This window comes from Somniosus microcephalus, chromosome 1 (genome assembly GCF_052327205.1).
Source record: "Somniosus microcephalus isolate GS21.2 chromosome 1, FLI_Smic_1.0, whole genome shotgun sequence".
Classification (NCBI taxonomy): domain Eukaryota; kingdom Metazoa; phylum Chordata; class Chondrichthyes; order Squaliformes; family Somniosidae; genus Somniosus; species Somniosus microcephalus.
In genome coordinates, this window is record NC_140987.1 from 358195991 (window position 1) to 358213903 (window position 17913).

At 44.6% G+C, this 17913-nt stretch overlaps 1 protein-coding gene across 5 annotated transcripts in view; it reads left to right on the forward strand.

The window, feature by feature from the left end:
• elf1 (E74-like ETS transcription factor 1) overlaps positions 1 to 17913 on the forward strand; it is a 267604-nt gene that overhangs the window by 222689 nt on the left and 27002 nt on the right. Inside the window, exon 1 of one of the 5 annotated variants that reach the window (XM_085995956.1) lies at positions 16373 to 16658. The exons of the other annotated variants lie outside the window; for them this stretch is intronic. Within the exon in view, the coding sequence (XP_085852082.1) occupies positions 16601 to 16658 (58 nt within the window). The 5' untranslated portion in view covers positions 16373 to 16600. Of the gene's footprint in view, positions 1 to 16372; positions 16659 to 17913 lie in introns of those variants that run through there. 5 annotated transcript variants of the gene reach the window in all.

Consider the following 17913-nt stretch of genomic DNA (forward strand, 5'->3'; position numbering starts at 1 on the left):
CATGCCCAATTTTCTGATCTGCACTGCTGATGGGCAGGAAACTTGGCTGCAGGCGAGGACGCTGAAATGTCACCCTAATAACATGTCCTAGCTGCTTTCCCCATTAGTGTCCCAGGAGGAGAGATTCAGTAGTATGGGCCTATACTCTCTGGAGTTTAGAAGAATGAGAGGTGATCTCATTGAAACATATGAGATTCTGAGAGGGCTTGACAGGGTAAATGCTGAGAGTCGGTTTCCCCTGGCTGGAGAGTCTAGAACTAGGGCGTATAGTCTCAGAATAAAGGGTCAGCCATTTAGGACTGAGATGAGGAGAAATTTCTTCATTCAGGGTTGTGAATCTTTGGAATTCTCTACCCCAGAGGGCTGTGGATGCTCAGTTGACGAGTATATTCAAAACTGAGATCGATAGATTTTTTGGCCCTAAGGAATCAAAGAATATGGGGATCAGGCAGGAAAGTGGAGTTGAGGTCGAAAATCAGTCATGATCTTATTGAATGCGGAGCAGGCTCGAGGGGCTGTATGGCCTACTCCTACTCCTAATTCTTATGGCCTTCAGTCCATGTTTTATTAAAAAATAAATATTCATAAAGCAAATTAACTTTGAAGCTAATCCCTTTGTACAAGAGGTTCTGATCACTTTAAAGGTTGTGTGGTCAGACCCGCATAGCAGGGCTATGGAGAATCGTGCAGCAGCTTAATTAAATTATAGGGTGAACTCCTTTATAGCAAAGGCGGTCACAATTATAAGATAAGTCTTAGTTTGCTTGGGGGTAACAAAACCGCGACATGCCAAGGAGTTGAAATGACCTCATAAACGTGGGCACTTGACCTGAGGGAAATACTCCCAAGTCCTGGAGACAGTACAGAGAGGAGCCACAAGGCTGACTACCTGGTGTCAGAGGATTGAAGTACAGTCCTCACTTATCACAGGCAGTCACCTGTATTGGGCAAATGGTGCTGACCATTTCTCCTTTCCATTGAAGTTGATTACAAAGGCATCGCTTAAAACTTATCAAGCGCGCTGGATATTTTGAGCAGACTAGGTCAAGTTGTTTTTCTTTCTCCCATTTGGTTGCACAACAGGTCGTTTCCATGCAGTCAGATCCAGCGGTAGCTCTATTCAAATAAATTTTAATGGTTCTAACTCCTAAGGTGCACGATTGAAATCAGGAGGAGGGAAATTTCAGACATCGACTGCGACCTGGGACAGGTATAGTTAGTCATACAGCTGCCTTCTGCCTTCCCGCTACTTGTTATAATGTCCACCGCCTATAGTAGGCAAATCACTTCAACACCAATGCACCCGCTATAAACGGTGGGGACTGTATGAGGAAAGCCCAGCGTCATTTGGGCTTTGAGCTTTGGATAAAGATATATAATGGCGTATAAGATAAGTGCACAACTTTTGGTGCAAGGCAAATTTAGGATTGATATGAGGAAGTCTTCATGCAAAGTGTGTTAACACTTGGAGTGCACCTTGGCTCAGGAAGTGAAGGCCAAAGCCTTGGGGTCATGTAGGAAACAGTTGGATGTTGTGATGGTGGGGCCAGTAAGTTTTACAAGATGAATGAGCTAAGATGACCTTCCTCATTCTGTACTTGTGATTATGATTGAGAGATTTGTTTCGACCAGAGCAGTGAATAGACTGTATTCTCATAAATATGCAACTATTTGTGTGTCATAACAGTCAGTGATTTGTGTCTGTCTTCACGGAAGAAGATGCAAAAAACTTCCCAGAAATAGTGGAGAACCAAGGCTCTAGCGAGAATGAGGAACTGAAAGAAATTAGTATTGGTAAAAAAAAATAGTACTGGAGAAATTAATGGGACTGAAAGCCGATAAATCCCCTGGACCTGATGGCCTACATCCTAGGGTTTTGAAAGAGGTGGCTATAGAGATAGTGGATGTATTGGTTGTCATTTTCCAAAATTCCATAGATTCTAGAATGGTTCCCATGGATTGGAAGGTAGCAAATGTAACCCCACTATTTAAGAAAGGAGGGAGAGAGAAAACGGGGAACTACAGACCAGTTAGCCTGACATCAGTAGTAGGGAAAATGCTAGAATCTATTATTAAGGACGTGGTAACAGGGCACTTAGAAAATAATAATAGGATTGGGCAGAGTCAGCATGGATTTATGAAAGGGAAATCATGTTTGACAAATCTGTTACAATTTTTTGAGGTTGCAACTAGCAGAATAGATAAGGGGGAACCAATGGATGTGGTGTATTTGAATTTTCAGAAGGCATTCGTTAAGGTGCCACACAAGAAGTTATTAAACAAAATTAGGGCTCATGGGATGGGGGTAATACACTAGCATGGATTGAGGATTGGTTAACGGACAGAAAACAGAGAGTAGGAATAAATGGGTCATTTTCGAGTTGGCAGGCTGTAACTAGTGGGGTACCGCAAGGATCAGTGCCTGGGCCTCAGCTATTCACAATCTACATCAATGATTTGGATGAGGGGACCAAATGTAATATATCCAAGTTTGCTGATGATACAAAGTTGGGTGGGAATATTAAGTTGTGAGGAGGATGCAAGGAGGCTTCAAGGGGATATAGACAAGCTAAGTGAGTGGGCAAGAACATGGCAAATGGAATATAATGTGGAGAAATGTGAAGTTATCCACTTTGGTAGGAAAAATAGAAAAGCAAAGTATTTTTTAAATGGCGAGAGATTGGGAAATGTTGGTGTTCAGAGGGACCTGGGTGTCCTTGTACACAAATCACTGAAAGTTAACATGCAGGTACAGCAAGCAATTTGGAAAGCAAATGGTATGTTGGCCTTTATTACAAGAGGATTCGAGTATAAGAGTAAAGACGTCTTACTGCAATTATATAGAGCCCTGGTGAGACTACACCTGGAGTATTGTGTACAGTTTTGGTGGTCTTGCTTAAGCAAGGATATACTTGTCATAGAGGGAGTGCAATGAAGGTTCATAGAAACATAGATAGGAGCAGGAGTAGGCCATTCGGCCCTTCGAGCCTGCTCCGCCATTCAACGAGATCATGGCTGATCATCCAAACCCTAGCACCCGGTCCCTACACCGACAGCCATCCCACCCAAGCCCTATCCCCGTAACCCCGTGTATTTAATCCCCCCCTAACACTACGGGCCAATTATTTTTTATCATGGCCAATCAACCTAACCCGCACATCTTTGGACTGTGGGAGGAAACTGGAGCACCCGGAGGAAACCCACGCAAACACGGGGAGAATGTCTGTGTGGAGTTTGCACAGTCACCCGAGGCCGGATTTGAACCCGGGTCCCTGGCGCTGTGAGGCAACAGTGCTAACCACTATGCCACTGTGCTATCAGACTGGTTCCTGGAATGGAGGATTGTCCTATGAGGAGAGATTGAGTAGACTAGGCCTATATTCCCTAGAGTTTAGAAGAATGAGAGGTGATCTCATTGAAACATACAAAATTCTTACAGGGCTGACGGGGTAGATGCAGGGAGGATGTTTCCCCTGGCTGGGGAGTTTAAATTTAAGACCCTAGTTTCTGACTTAACTTCATCACTCTCAAACTCAATCTGAATTTCTATCACATTATGATCACATTTCCCCAGAGGATCCTTTACTATACGATTACTAATTAACCCTGTATCATTACACACGTGGAATGTAACGAGAGAATAGGCACATGGACTGTAAACAGGAAATAGGTGCAAGGAGAGTAACCAGAAATCAGAGCCATAGAGAGGTGTCCTCAGTCAGGTGCCCTCAGCAAACTTTCACACTTTTGGGGGTGGGGGGGGGGGGGTGATTTCGGAGGGGAGGAATGGGAATGTTCCTTCCTGTGATGTTCTGCATGAAGTCAGTCTCAGTAGGGCGCACTGTAGCAGGCTTGATCTGTAGCTTTTCTGACCAACCACCAGACGGGGGAGTCGGGTCCTAAGCCCCAATTTCCTGTGGGACAGGAAATGAGAACAAAGACCCGCTGCTCCTCAGTGTTGACCGTCAGGTATTCAAACAAAGGGTTACATGGGCAAGCTGTGGCCGGACGCAGAAGGAGAATGTTGGCGGGTAGTTAGGAGTTATTTTATTTGTCAAGTAAGACAGTCCACTGATATGGGGTAGTGAATCATGTTCATTATTTTGTATTATTATGTGAAGTCAAGTTGTACGGATTGAGCTAAGTGAGTCTGATCATTACTGCTGCTCTGCATGTTCTCTTGCTGTGCAGGGTTGCCAACCCTCCAGGATTGCCCTGGAGTCTCCAGGAATTAAAGACTACCTCCAGGACACTGCTGCGATCAGCCCAGGAGAGACATTACAGGAGGCATTAAAAATTGTGGTTTTATAAAAAAGACTTTGCACACTTTTGTTTATTAGTTATAAAAATGGGGGAAAAAAGGCTGTTTGACTGACAGTCAAGTCACATCCCATCGGGTAATGAAGAGTCTATTCGCTTTCCGATTGGCGTGGGAAGCTGCACGTATGGGCATGTTGGGCAACCGATGGCAGGAGTGCGGGAGCGGGTGGTTGGAGGCAGGAGGTCATGTGATGACCAGGAATATGTCCAAACAGAGCTGACAACCCTATAGCTGTGAAATAAAGCAGCTCAACTATTTATATCTGAATCATTTTACCACATGGGTTCTCAGTCCTCCCTTGAAAAGACGGAAGGATCATACATGGATTAATGTGAAAAACACAATATCCAATTAGTATGTCACGGGGGCTGCATTGTTCCATCCCCAAGGTTGCATTGTCATATAAGTAGATATTGGGTGTGCAGCGTAAGTCTACTCTGGCATATAAGAGGCGTGGCAACTATTTACGGGAGAGACTAATGCTGCTGAACCTGAGGAGGTATTTAAGGCAAGACCCTAAACTTGTAGCCCACCCTTCGCTTGCCTCTTGTACACTATCCAGGTGAATGAGAGTTCATTTACACTTGTGTTGTAGTGAAGCAGTTTCTACTTTGCAGTGAAACAGAAGTGTCAGTGTAACTCGGCAAGGTGACTTCATAGAGTATTACGTAGGAGGATTGAAAGCTTTGGCATTTAGGGGGTTTGTACCTTGATGTTCAGCAAAAGTTTCCTTAAATTTTTGGCTTTTACTTCCACTACTTGCTTTTAGTATGATGTGTGTGCATTTGAACATTCACCTGTTGTATGAATATGTCCAGGGGGCAAGAAATGGTTTTGGAGGAAAAGACCAATTCATGTTTGGAAGTGACTTCATCAGCACTCTGTTCCAAAGTTTTGTTTTGATCATTTTGAATCGCCTTTATCTCTCCCCGCTCCCCCGAAGCTATTTAAAAATAAAAAATGTTTATTTAAAATAGTCAAATTAGCATGCTCTAAATCCCGGTAATCCCGCGCCTGCCTGTGGGTTATCATGGGCTCTGTGATATTGAGTCAGTTTTGTCTTGCGAATGTTGGGATTATTATAGATGTGCGTTGTGTCAGGCCACTAATGAACGTGATGGGGGTGGGTTTCTGTGGCGGTTCTCCCCCTTCGCCATAAATTTGGTAGAAAAGCCTTTACGTAGGTTTTCTGGGGTTTCCACAGCTCTTCCGCCGAAATTACAGCGGATAAGTGGGATGAGGTCCGCAGGAATTTATCTCCGATGTATCTGAAGTTAGATTTCCAACGAGAGGAACTAAGGGATGTAAAGTTGTCTTTGAAGTCCTTACAACTACTTTTATTTTCATATGTTAAATATGATTACCCCTTCCAGGAGAAATAGTTTTTGTCTTAATAGTAGAACACAATAGGCTTAAAAAATGCACTAAATAAAGTGTTAAAAAAAACAATTGAAATTGCCCAGCAGGGGGACAGGAAGGAATGAGCACCAGATCCCACCAGAAAATAAATCTTATGATTTCAACAGTAATATCCCCCTTCAGTTATTTATAAATTCTCCACTTGCTGAATACTGCACTCTTGTATACTTCAGGTTTTTTCGTCCCGCTGCACTTTCCATCTAACATCTTGTCTTCACGTTATAAGGCTTATACTCGAGACTGTTTTTGAGTTGTCAGCTTTTTTCACAGCGTGTCAGCTTTTATGAAGCTGCTTGTCATCTTTTGCTAGTTTTATAGTAGTTTGTATGTATATTAATCCTTTTGAAATGCTAAGTTAGACTTTAAAGAGTCACCTTCCCCTAGCATGAGCCATTGTCTCATGCTGCTTTGAGTAAAGGATTACACCTTTTGTACAGGTCAAAGGTTAAATCAGTCGCAATACTTGATCGTATATTCAAGAAAAGGAAAGCAAGGACTTTATTTATAGAACGCCGATCACAACCTCAGGATGTCCCAAAGCGCTTCACAGCCAATTTACTACTTTTTGAAGTGTAGTCACTGTTGTAATGTGGGAAATGTGGCAACCAATTTGTGCACAGCAAGCTCCCACAAACAGCAATGAGATAACGACCAGATAATCTGATTTTTAGTGATGCTAGTTGAGGGATAAATATTGGCCAGGACACCATGGACAACTCCCCTGCTCTTCTTCGAATAGTGCCGTGGGATCTGATACATCCACCTGCAAGAGCAGACAGGGCTTTGGTTTAATGTCTCATCCGAAAGATGGCACCTGCGACAGTGCAGCACTCCCTCAGCACTGCACTGGAGTGTCAGCCTGGACTTTGTGCTCAACTCTTGGTTGTCTTTCTCATCTTATTGAACTGCCAAATGCCTCAACCTTTAGTTTTTACACGAGGAGTTAATTTCTGCAGGAATCTGCACTGTCTGATCGGAGAGTCAATCACTTTTGAAAACCGGTTTGCTCCAGTGAAATTTAGGGTGGCCCCGTTTACATTTTATTTGAGAAACCTTTTGATGGGTTACCAGGATCATTATCTAGCCATGATTCATGCCTGTCATTGTGTAAGGTGTTTAGGAAAATGGGCTCCTCTGCTGAAAATAGCAGAGCGATTATTATCAATCTCATAATTTATAGAATCAGCTTTTGTGTCCTGACCTGAAGCTAACCTCTTTCTTGCTGTATTAATATTGATGCCATTTCAAAAAGCTCACTCATTGCCATCTGGGAAGGAAGCCAGGTGCTGCTTCACTAGAAGAGAGGTAACATTCCAAAGGTGATTTGATTTGGACAGTTCTTCTGAAGCTTCTGATCATCATTTCCAGAGATCCGGAAGCAGGCTGTTCACCCATCACCTTGGCGTGGGTAGGCATTTAAAAAAAAATTCATTCTCGGGATGTCGCTGTCACTGGCTAGGCCAGCATTTATTGACATCTTCGGTTGGCCCATCTTGAGAAGGTGGTGATGGGCCGCTGCCTTGAACCGCTGCAGTCCGTGTGGTGAAGGTACTCCTGCAATCCTGTTAAAATGCAAATACAATGCAATTCACAGAAATCACAGAAACCCCACAGTGCAGATAGAGGCCATTTCGGCCCATCGAGCCTGCACTGACACATATCCCACCCGATCCCTGTAACCCCTACACCAACACATATCCCACCCTATCCCCGTAACCCCACGTATTTAATCCCCCTAACACCACGTATTTAATCCCCCTAACACTAAGGGTCAATTTATCATAGCCAATCAACCTAACCCGCACATCTTTGGACTGTGGGAGGAAACCGGAGCACCCGGAGGAAACCCACGCAAACACGGGGAGAATGTGCAAACTCCACACAGACAGTCACCCGAGGCCGGATTCGAACCCGGGTCCCTGGCGCTGTGAGGCAACAGTGCTAACCACTATGCCACCGTGCTGCCCCTTAATAAAAAATTAAAAAAAAAATCCCAAAGTGTGGCTGCTCTGGATTCAATCTATAGGTAAACTGGTTATCAGCAAGGGTTCTGGATTATAGCCAAAAGAAGCTGGTCACATGGCTGCCTCTGTCATATCTATCTATCTATATAAAAGAGCTGGTTTGTCTGTCTGTCCGCTATACACTCAAAAGTTAGAGCGTACCTACACGCATGTTATATCAAAAGAAAGCTTATCATTAGGGGAGTCTAATAGGCGTATGTTTGCTCAGACAAAAATTGTTCGGACAGTATACAAAAAACGTTCAAAAATCCGCTCATTAGCGGTTGACCAATCCTACCGCTCATTAGCGTTGAGTGACGTGATGGTTGACCAATCCTACAGTTCAGTGACCTGATGGTTGACCAATCCGCCGTCTGTGGGCGGGCCTAATCCTGCAGCCTCCCGAAACTTCGCCGCCATTTTTTTCATCCCCACAGCGACAGCACCAGCCAAACAAACCCCCACATTGCGGCTCCGGGAGCGGGAGGTGAGTTGGGCTCACTCCGGCCGGGCCTCACAACCGCTTGGCCCCAGACACAGAGCGGGCGGGGGAGCGGCAGCGGCCGGCCGTAAACCGCGCGGCGCGGCGGCCGGGCGCACCGGGTAATCAGCTAGGGTCCGTCTCGGCCCTGAAGCGCTAGGCCCCGCACGGCCACCGTGGCCTGGCTCAATTTTCAAAGCCCTTCCCCGGGTGCCAAATTATCACAACGGCACCGGGCCTGAGGCGCTAGGGAGGGAGAGGGGAGGGAGGGACAGAGAGGAAACCAGGGAGAGAGAGAGGGTCATGGAGGGAAAGAATGACACAGAGCGCGGGAGCGGCAGCGCCCGGCCGTAAACCGCGTGGCCCAAAATTGCCCTGGCAACACCGGGCCCCCCCAGCTAGTATAATCATAAAAGTAAATCACCCCTATTGCTTTGTCTCGGGCACTGTGGAAGGAAACTTGTGTAGGACAATGACCTAACCTCTGTAACTGGTCCCATTATTTCTCTATGCTTGTGTGTCCCAAAAAAAAAGAACAGATAAGGTGAGCCCTTGCATCCAGGCTCTCCAATTACTCTCTCCTTAGGATAAAACAGATGGCAGCTGCAGCTGAGATTGCAGAAGCCATCTGTCACTTGTCCCGATGAGATGAGCCTACACAAACACTTCACAGCTTGTCACCTGCAGAAACATCTAAACACATTAAACGTTACTTTCATAACTTTTCCTTACCTCTGATACTCACCAGTATCCCACTGAATCCTTTAAACCACTTCTGCAGCTGTCATATATACACACAAAAATTACTGTAGACCCATATCACGCCTCACTTACCCTGGCAGGGTTCCCCGACGTCCGGAAGCCCACAGCAGTAGTGGAAAAATGGGAAAAAGCCTCTTAACAGGCAGTTAAGTGGCTGTAATCCTCTTCCTGCCTCTAGGAATCGGAACCCTGCGCAAATCGGGGACCGACTCCCGGGAAGATTGGTTGGAGGCGGGTTGGGAGCAGGTTTGGGACCCGCTCCCATTTTTGGGGATTTTTCCCAGCAGTCCTGACTCCAGACACTCCTCCTCAGGGCTGGTAAAATCCAGCCCTTTTGTGTCTATCTTCACGGAAGAAGATGCAAAAACGCTCCTGGAAATAGTGGAGAATCAAGGGTCTAGCGAGAATGAGGAACTGAAAGAAATTAGTATTAGTAAAAATATAGTACTGGAGAAATTAATGAGACAGAAAACCGATAAATCCCCTGGACCTGATGACCTACATCCTAGGGTTTTAAAAGAGGTGACTATAGAGATAGTGGATGCATTGGTTGTCATCTTCCAAAATTCCATAGATTCTAGAATGGTTCCTACGGATTGGAAGGTAGCAAATGTAACCCCACTATTTAAGAAAGGAGGGAGAGAGAAAACAGGGAATTACAGACCAGTTAGCCTGACATCAGTAGTAGGGAAAATGCTAGGATCTATTATTAAGGACGTGGTAACAGGGCACTTAGAAAATAATAATAGGTTTGGGCAGAGTCAACGCGGATTTATGAAAGGGAAATCATGTTTGACAAATCTGTAAGAGTTTTTTGAGGTTGTAACTAGCAGAATAGATAAGGGGGAACCAGTGGATGTGGTGTATTTGGATTTTCAGAAGGCATTCGATAAGGTGCCACACAAGAGGTTATTAAACAAAATTAGGGCTCATGGGATTGGGGATTGGTTAATGGACAGAAAACAGAGAGTAGGAATAAACGTGTCATTTTCAGGTTGGCAGGCTGCAACTAGTTGGGTACTGCAAGGATCAGTGCTTGGGCCTCAGCTGTTCACAATCTATATCAATGATTTGGATGAGGGGACCAAATGTAATATATCCAAGTTTGCGGATGATACAAAGCTGGGTGGGAATGTATGTTGTGAAGAGGATGCAAAGAGGCTTCAAAGGGATATGGACAGGCTAAGTGAGTGGGCAAGAACATGGCAAATGGAATATAATGTGGAGAAATGTGAAGTTATCCACTTTGGTAGGAAAAATAGAAAAGCAGTGTAATTTTTAAATGGTGAGAGATTGGGAAATGTTGGTGTTCAGAGGGACCTGGGTGTCCTTGTACACAAATCACAGAAAGTTAACATGCAGGTACAGCAAGCAATTACAAAAGCAAATGGTATGTTGGACTTTTTTTACAAGAGGATTTGAGTATAAGAGTCAAGACATCTTACTGCAATTATATAGGGCCCTGCTGAGACCACATCTGGAGTATTATGTACAGTTTTGGTCTCCTTACCTAAGGAAGGATATACTTGCCATAGTGCAACGAAGGTTCACCAGATTGATTCCTAGGATGGGGGGATTGTCCTATGAGGAGAGATTGAGTAGACTAGGCCTATATTATCTAGCGTTTAGAAGAATGAGAGGTGATCTCATTGAAACATACAAAATTCTTACAGGGCTTGTCAGGGTAGATGCAGGGAGGATGTTTCCCCTGGCTGGGGAGTCCAGAACCAGGTGTCACAGTCTCAGAATAAGGGGTCGGCCATTTAGGACTGAGAGGATGGTGAATCATTAGAGTTCTCTAATAATAAAAGAAAAGCAGAAAATGCTGGAAATACTCAGCAGGTCAGGCAGCATCTGTGGAGAGAGAAACAGAGTTAACATTTCAGGTCGATGACACTTCGACAGAGCTCGAAAGATTTTTGGATATTAAAGGAATCGAGGGATATGGGGATAGTGCAGGAAAGTGGAGTTGAGGTAGCAGATCAGCCATGATATTATTGAATCGAGGGCCAAATGGCCTACTCCAGCTCCTATTTCTTTTGTTCTTGGGTCAGTCTGGTATTCTGCGGCAAGTGTTTCACCTCCTGACTCCCCAAAGCCTTTCCACCATCTACAAGGCACAAGTCAGGAGTGTGATGGAATAATCCCCACTTGCCTGGATGAGTGCAGCTCCAACAACACTCAAGAAATTCCACACCATCCAGCACAAAGCAACCCACTTGACTAGCATTGCATCCACCACCATAAACATTCACTCCCTCCACCACCGGCGTACCGTGGCTGCAGTGTGTATACCATCTACAAGATGATCTGCAGCAACTCGGCAAGGCTTCTTCGGCAGCACCTCCCATTACCGCGGCCTCTACCACCTAGAAGGATAAGGGCAGCAGGCGCATGGGAACACCACCACCTCCAAGTTCCCCTCCAAGTCACACACCATCCTGATTTGGAAATATATCGCTGTTCCTTCATCGTCACTGGGTCAAAATTCTGGAGCTCGCTCGCTAACAGCACTGTGGGAGTACCCTCACCACATGGACTGCAGCAGTTCAAGAATGTGGCTCACCACCACCTTCTCAAGTGCAATTAGGGATGAGCAATAATGCTGGCCTTGCCAGCGATGCCCACATCCCATGAACAAATTTAAAAAAAAAAAAAAAAAATGTCTGGACTCCAAGACCTGAATTAGTGATTTCTCATACAGCAAGTCCCAGTCTCGATCAACTGTCAGGAGAGGCATGGGGCGGAGGTCAGGTGCTTTCCACAAGGAGGCAAGGAAAACTGGAGGGAATGTCACCCTGGGCCACAGGTGCTGTTGATTGGAGGCTGCTGCCTACACTTCTAACTGAAGAAGTATGTGTGCCTGTGCCTGTGTCTGTATATGTCTAATATGGGAGTGTGTGGTTGGTGGGGTATTTAAAAACATAAGATGAAAAAAGCAGTAAAATGATTACAGTGTGTTAAATACTGCCGATTCAACTCTTGGTTCACATCAGATCATACAAAGATCAGCCTTAGTGCTCTGTCATATAATCAATCAGGAGACGTGTTTTGGCTGCTGCTCTCTTACCACAGCTGACTGCACAGGCTGATGAAGACAAAGTGTAGCTTATTGAGATAACCCATGTTTTCCAGAACCAGTGGAGAAAGGGAAGAACTGTACAGTGTTAGCACTAACAGGTTTCAAATTTTCAATTCTGTATTTTTAAATGGTGCATTTACTGGCAATAAAAGAGGAGCCTTGCTAACTGTCTAGTTCCCCTCCACCCAATGTTCCCCCCTCTACCCCTGAAGGTACTGACTCATGCACTGATATAGTTTCATGGGTGCTAGCTGACCTCCTGTGCCTTGATCAGACAGCATTCTTCATGCATCTGTCTTTACCAAGGAAGAAGATGCTGCCAAAGTCACAGTGAAAGAGGGGGTAGTTGAGATGGGATAAAAATTGATAAAAAGGAGGTACTAGAGAGGCTGGCTGTACTTAAAGTGGCTAAGTCACCAGGACCAGATGGGATGCATCCTAGGATGCTGAGGGATGTAAATGTGGAAATTGCACGTGGATACTGATCATAATCTTCCAATCCTCCTTAGCTATAGGGGTGGTGCTAGAGAACTGGAGAATTGCAAATGTTACACCCTTGTTCAAAAAAGGGTGTAAGGATAAACCCAGCAACTACAGGCCAGTCAGTTTAACCTCTGTAGTGGGGACGCTTTTAGAAATAATAATCCCAGACAAAATTAAGTCACTTGGACAAGTGTGAATTAATTAAGGAAAGCCAGCATGAATTTGTTAAAGGTCAATCGTGTTTGGCTAATTTGATTGAGTTTTTGATGAGGTAACAGAGAGGGTTGATGAGGGCAATGTGGTTGGTGTGGTGTACATGGATTTCCAAAAGGCGTTTGATAAAGTGCCACATAATAGACTTGCCAGCAAATTTGAAGCCCATGGAATAAAAGGGACAGTGGCAGCATGGATACGGAATTGTCTAAGTGACAGGAAACAGAGAGTAGTGGTGAACGATTGTTTTTTGGACTGGAGGAAGGTACACAGTGGTGTTCCCCAGGGGTCAGTACTAGGACCATTGCTTTTCTTGATATATATATTAATGACTTGGACTTGGGTGTACAGGAAACAATTTCAAAACTTGGGAGTATAGTGAACAGTGAGGAGGATAGGGATGGGCTTCTAGAGGACATAGACAGGCTGGTGGAATGGGCGGACACATGACAGATGAAATTTAATGCAGAAAAGTGCGAAGTGATACATTTTGGTAGGAAGAACGAGGAGAGGCAATATAAACTAAAGGGTACAATTCTAAAGGGGGTGCATGAACAGAGAGACCTGGGGGTATATGCTCATAAATTGTTGAAGGTGGCAGGGCAGGTTGAGATAGCAGATAAAAAAGGATACGGGATCCTGGGCTTCATAAATAGAGGCACAGAGTACAAAAGCAAGGAAGTTATGATGAACCTTTATAAAACACTGGTACAGGCTCAACTGGATTATTGTGTCCAATTCTGGGCACAGCACTTTCGGAAGGATGTGAAGGCCTTAGAAAGGGTGCAGAAAAGATTTACAAGAATGGTTCCAGGGATGAGGGACTTCAGTTACGTGAATAGACTGGAGAAGCTGGGGTTGTTCTCCTTGGAGCAGAGAAGGTTGAGAGGAGATTTGATAGAGGTGTTCAAAATCATGAGGGGTCTAGACAGAGTAGATAGAGGGAAACTATTCCCATTGGCGGAAGGGTCGGGAACCAGAGAACACAGATTTAAAGTGATTGGCAGAAGAACCAAAGGCGACATGAGGAAAAGCCTTTTTTATGCAGCGAGTGGTTAGGATCTGGAATGCACTGCCTGAAAGGGTGGTGGAGGCAGATTTAATTGTGGCTTTCAAAAGGGAGTTGGATAAGTACCTGAAGGATAAAAAAAAAATTGCAGGGCTGCAGGAAAAGGGTGTGGGATTGGGACTAGCTGAAGTGCTTTTGCAGAGAGCCGGCACGGGCTCGACGAGCTGAATGGCCTCCTTCTGTGCTGTAACCATTCTATGATTCTATGACTGCCCTTCAAAAGTAATCCATTAGCTATGAAGTGCTTTGGGATTTCCTGAGGGCATGAAAGGAACTACCTAAATGCAAATTTTTACCCCCCTATCAAATTTTTCGCTAGGTACGTATCCAGCTTTCTCTTGATTTTTGTTGATACCACTAGCCCCCACTGCCCGTGTTAGCAGTCCACTTTATACGAAAAGTATGTTTAATCTAAATACAATAGCAAAATACTGCGGATGCTGGAAATCTGAAATAACAACAGAAAATACAGGAAACACTCAGCAGGTCAGGCAGCATCTGTGGAGAGAGAAAAACAGTTAACGTTTCAGGTCTGTGACAGCATTTTCTGTTCTAGTTTAATCTAAATGGTCTTTCCACCCTTTCCGTTCTATATTTGAGACTATGCCTTCCTGTGGAGAGACTTAACAGTGCCAGTAAAACAGCCCTGCATCCATGTCAAGAAGATGTAATTTTTTTTATTATCTAAATGTTTATCAAACATTTCATTAATACAGGTGGCTGTGTAAAGCCTATTTTCCCTTCTGATTTGATTTGTTTCTGAAGACTAGAAGAACGGTCTTTGTGCAAAGATATTGCGAATGTAATTGTTCAAGTTCACAGAGGAATAGTGTATGGCCAATGGGTGAAATGGACTTCACATTTACAATTGGAAAATAGTGATCAGTGAAGTTGTCGATGAATACTGCTGGTAGCTTTAATAAATCTGCAGCCACAGACAAAAAGGTCCTTGGGTAGGCAATCTTCCAACTGTAGACATTAATTGTACCCAGCACCACAATGTGAGTTGTCTATTTCACCCCCACCCTCCTCCTTCTTTCTGCATTTGATTGTTTAACAAAGAACCTGTGTGTCGGCAAACAAGCATTCTGAATTTGTTCTGGTGCTTGTCATTGTTTGGAGAGGTCAGCCCCATGCTTGCTTTACCTGCGGGATTCTGAATTATTGTAATGAGAAAAACCTGAGATGCATGAAGAAACACACGACAATCTGAGTTTGTTGTTTCCAGTGGGTCAGCCAATTCTTTCTCTTCCTCCATCATACACCTCATTAGAACACACAGTATGCTATTCAAACAGTGCATTATAACAAGGGCGTCTCGAAAGAAATCTGCCTCCAGTTCCTTTCCAATAGAGAAGTATTATCATGTAAAGTTTATTAGAATTTCTCCGATGGTCGAGGCGTTATCCTTATGTCAATGATAATGGGTAGTGTAGTACTATGATGCTAAATGTATTTTGCATTGCAATAGGGAATAGATTTTAATGTCACCGGATCAATATCTAGGCTAGCACCAATGATCCCGTTAAGCTGCGTGGCCGCGCAGCGCTCTGGAGGTCCTGTGCAGGCCGCTCATCGGCTTTTAAATGTGAAAAAGCGTGCATGTGCGAAGATTTGAATGGTCCGCGCATGCCACTAAAAGGGAGCGTGCACCTAAAACAATTCAGAGGGAAGATTGGTCAGTGCCACAAGGATATGATGACCATGCACCCGTGTACCCCCATCCGTGGGTATGTTGGCACTCCTTTAGCCCGGAGTGTGATGTCCAATCTTCCCTGTAATTTTGTTTGGCGCCTCGGGCTATTGAAAATACCGCGCATGCACAGTTTTTCTCATTGAAAAGCCAGCAGCAGCGCATGCTTACAAGGAACAGTGGTGACCTGTGTGCCAACTTTCTGTGCTTGTAATGCTAAAAGGCCCACAAGAAACTGAGTGTATGATTCCACTGCCTCGAGGATAAGAGAACCAGTTTTCACAGTAAATGTGGGGAGCTCGGCTCCTATTGAACTAAGCTGGATCAAAGCACCTTTTTGTTTGGTATATAGCATGATATCCTAGTCACTTTGCTGCCTTGCTTCTGTGCTGCTGTTATCATGCTAGGACACACCCACCACCGAGAGAGTTTTCAATTGTAAAATCTCACTGCGGCTTTGGTTGCCCCTGTCTCCTACATAGGATGATATGCTAGGGTTAGATGAAGTAGGCTCTTGTGGAGCAGAAACACCGGCAGAGACCAGTCGGGCCGACTGGCCTATCTGCTGTAAATTCTCTAATTCTGCAGAAATCCTGCCCTGCTGGAATGAGACTAAAAGTAGATTGTTTTGTTTAGATGCGAATAATGTTAATATTGACTGGGCATCGTGCCATTCCCATTTAACCATGACACGAAAGGCAATGACATTGTACACAGTGAGAGAGTGCAGTGCAAGGGGACAGTTACTTGCTGTTTCTGGATCAGTTGTAAAGGCTGAAAATGGCAAGGCGAGGTGGAGGTGTGCGCCGCGCCTGCGCCCTGCCGTCCTATCCCGGAAGAAGCTAAAAGTTTGGAATGAAGTTCGATGCGGTCCCACTTTGATCGAACACTTCCGGTTTGGGAAAACAGTGGAGGGGGGAGAAATATCGCCTGGAAAACCGATATCTTCACACGGGGTGGGTGAGGGAAATCGACGGTCCGGGGCCCGAGCGAGCCACGTAACTTCCATGGAAGCGACTCCCGAGCCTTTTAAACCAGACGTGGCACCGGGAGGGAAAGCTAGCGGATTTCTCCATGGCCTTTCCCGTTTACGAGGGGATGAAAACCCCGCTGGATTTATTGATCCGGGCAGGTAAGCTAGCGCCTGGGCTCTGCGGCGACCCCCGGGCTGAAAGTTCAGGGCCAACTGCAAAAACTTGCAGAAAGTTTGTAAAAAGTTTTTTTTGGGGCGGGGGAGTGGTGAGCGAAGAGGTGGAGATGTGAAAATGTACCTATACCGTCTGGAACAGGATGGGGTACAGTGCAGGAAACTGACCCCTGCGTGAAATTAATCCGAAGAATTGGCAACGCACTCGGCGGAGTCTTGGAGTTTCAGGCAAGCTGGTAAACACGGAAGTGAGCAGATGCTTTGGTCACACAGCGGCTTGTATTGACAGTCGGGAACAGTGCAAATCATTTTCTTTTAAACAGGCGATAAGGTGGCTTGTAGCACCCTGTCCAGTTTGAAAAATTCACAGTAGGAAAATGTAGAGTCAACAGCGGTTGCAATTTTTTTTCACGAGTTAACATTAATCATTTTCATCGTCTTCAAAGCCTACTGCAAAGAGATGGACACTGATCATGTGTAATTTCACATGTTTATAAAGTGTGGAGTATTGATCGTTCCACTTCCATTAATGGATTATTTTTGATGCCCCTATAAAGAGTAAACTTGCCTTGCTGTCATAGCAATATAATGGGTTTCCCTTTGAATGAGGACATGCCTTGTATTTAATCTGGTAAAAGTCTGTTAAGCCTAGTAGTTGATTTAGATGTTAGCACAAACCTCGAGATGGGGTTGGAAAATGAGTTAACTTAACTAGGAGAGATGCTTGTGGTCTAAGGTGTGTGGAGACTATTCTAATTGATATAAGGTAACTCCATTAAACTTATGCTAATTGCTTCAGGAGCTTAGGTTTAAAAATCCATTTAATGAGCTTCATGCCTCACCATTTGTGCATTTCCTTTTTGCGATTTATTCTGCCAGAGCGGTTTGTCTAGAGGGGCACATGCATTGAACGGTTATGTCCCACTGCTATCAATAGCATTATGATCTTGGGATGAAAACCATTGGTTTTGCAGGATTGTCCAATGTGGCAGCAATGCTTTCGAGCAGCGACTGTATATTTAAAAATATCACAGACTCCGAGTGTTGCCCAATTGCATACACCCTGTCATTTTTTGGTGTGTTTTGTAAGATGATGCTACTGTTTAATTCATATGAACATACAAAAATGATGGGCAGGAAAAGACCTGGAAAATTCCTCTCCGAAACCCTCAGGCGATCAAAATCAGTCCAGGCGATGTGTTGCATGTAATTTTTGATCTTTCAAAATAGCATCTAGTGG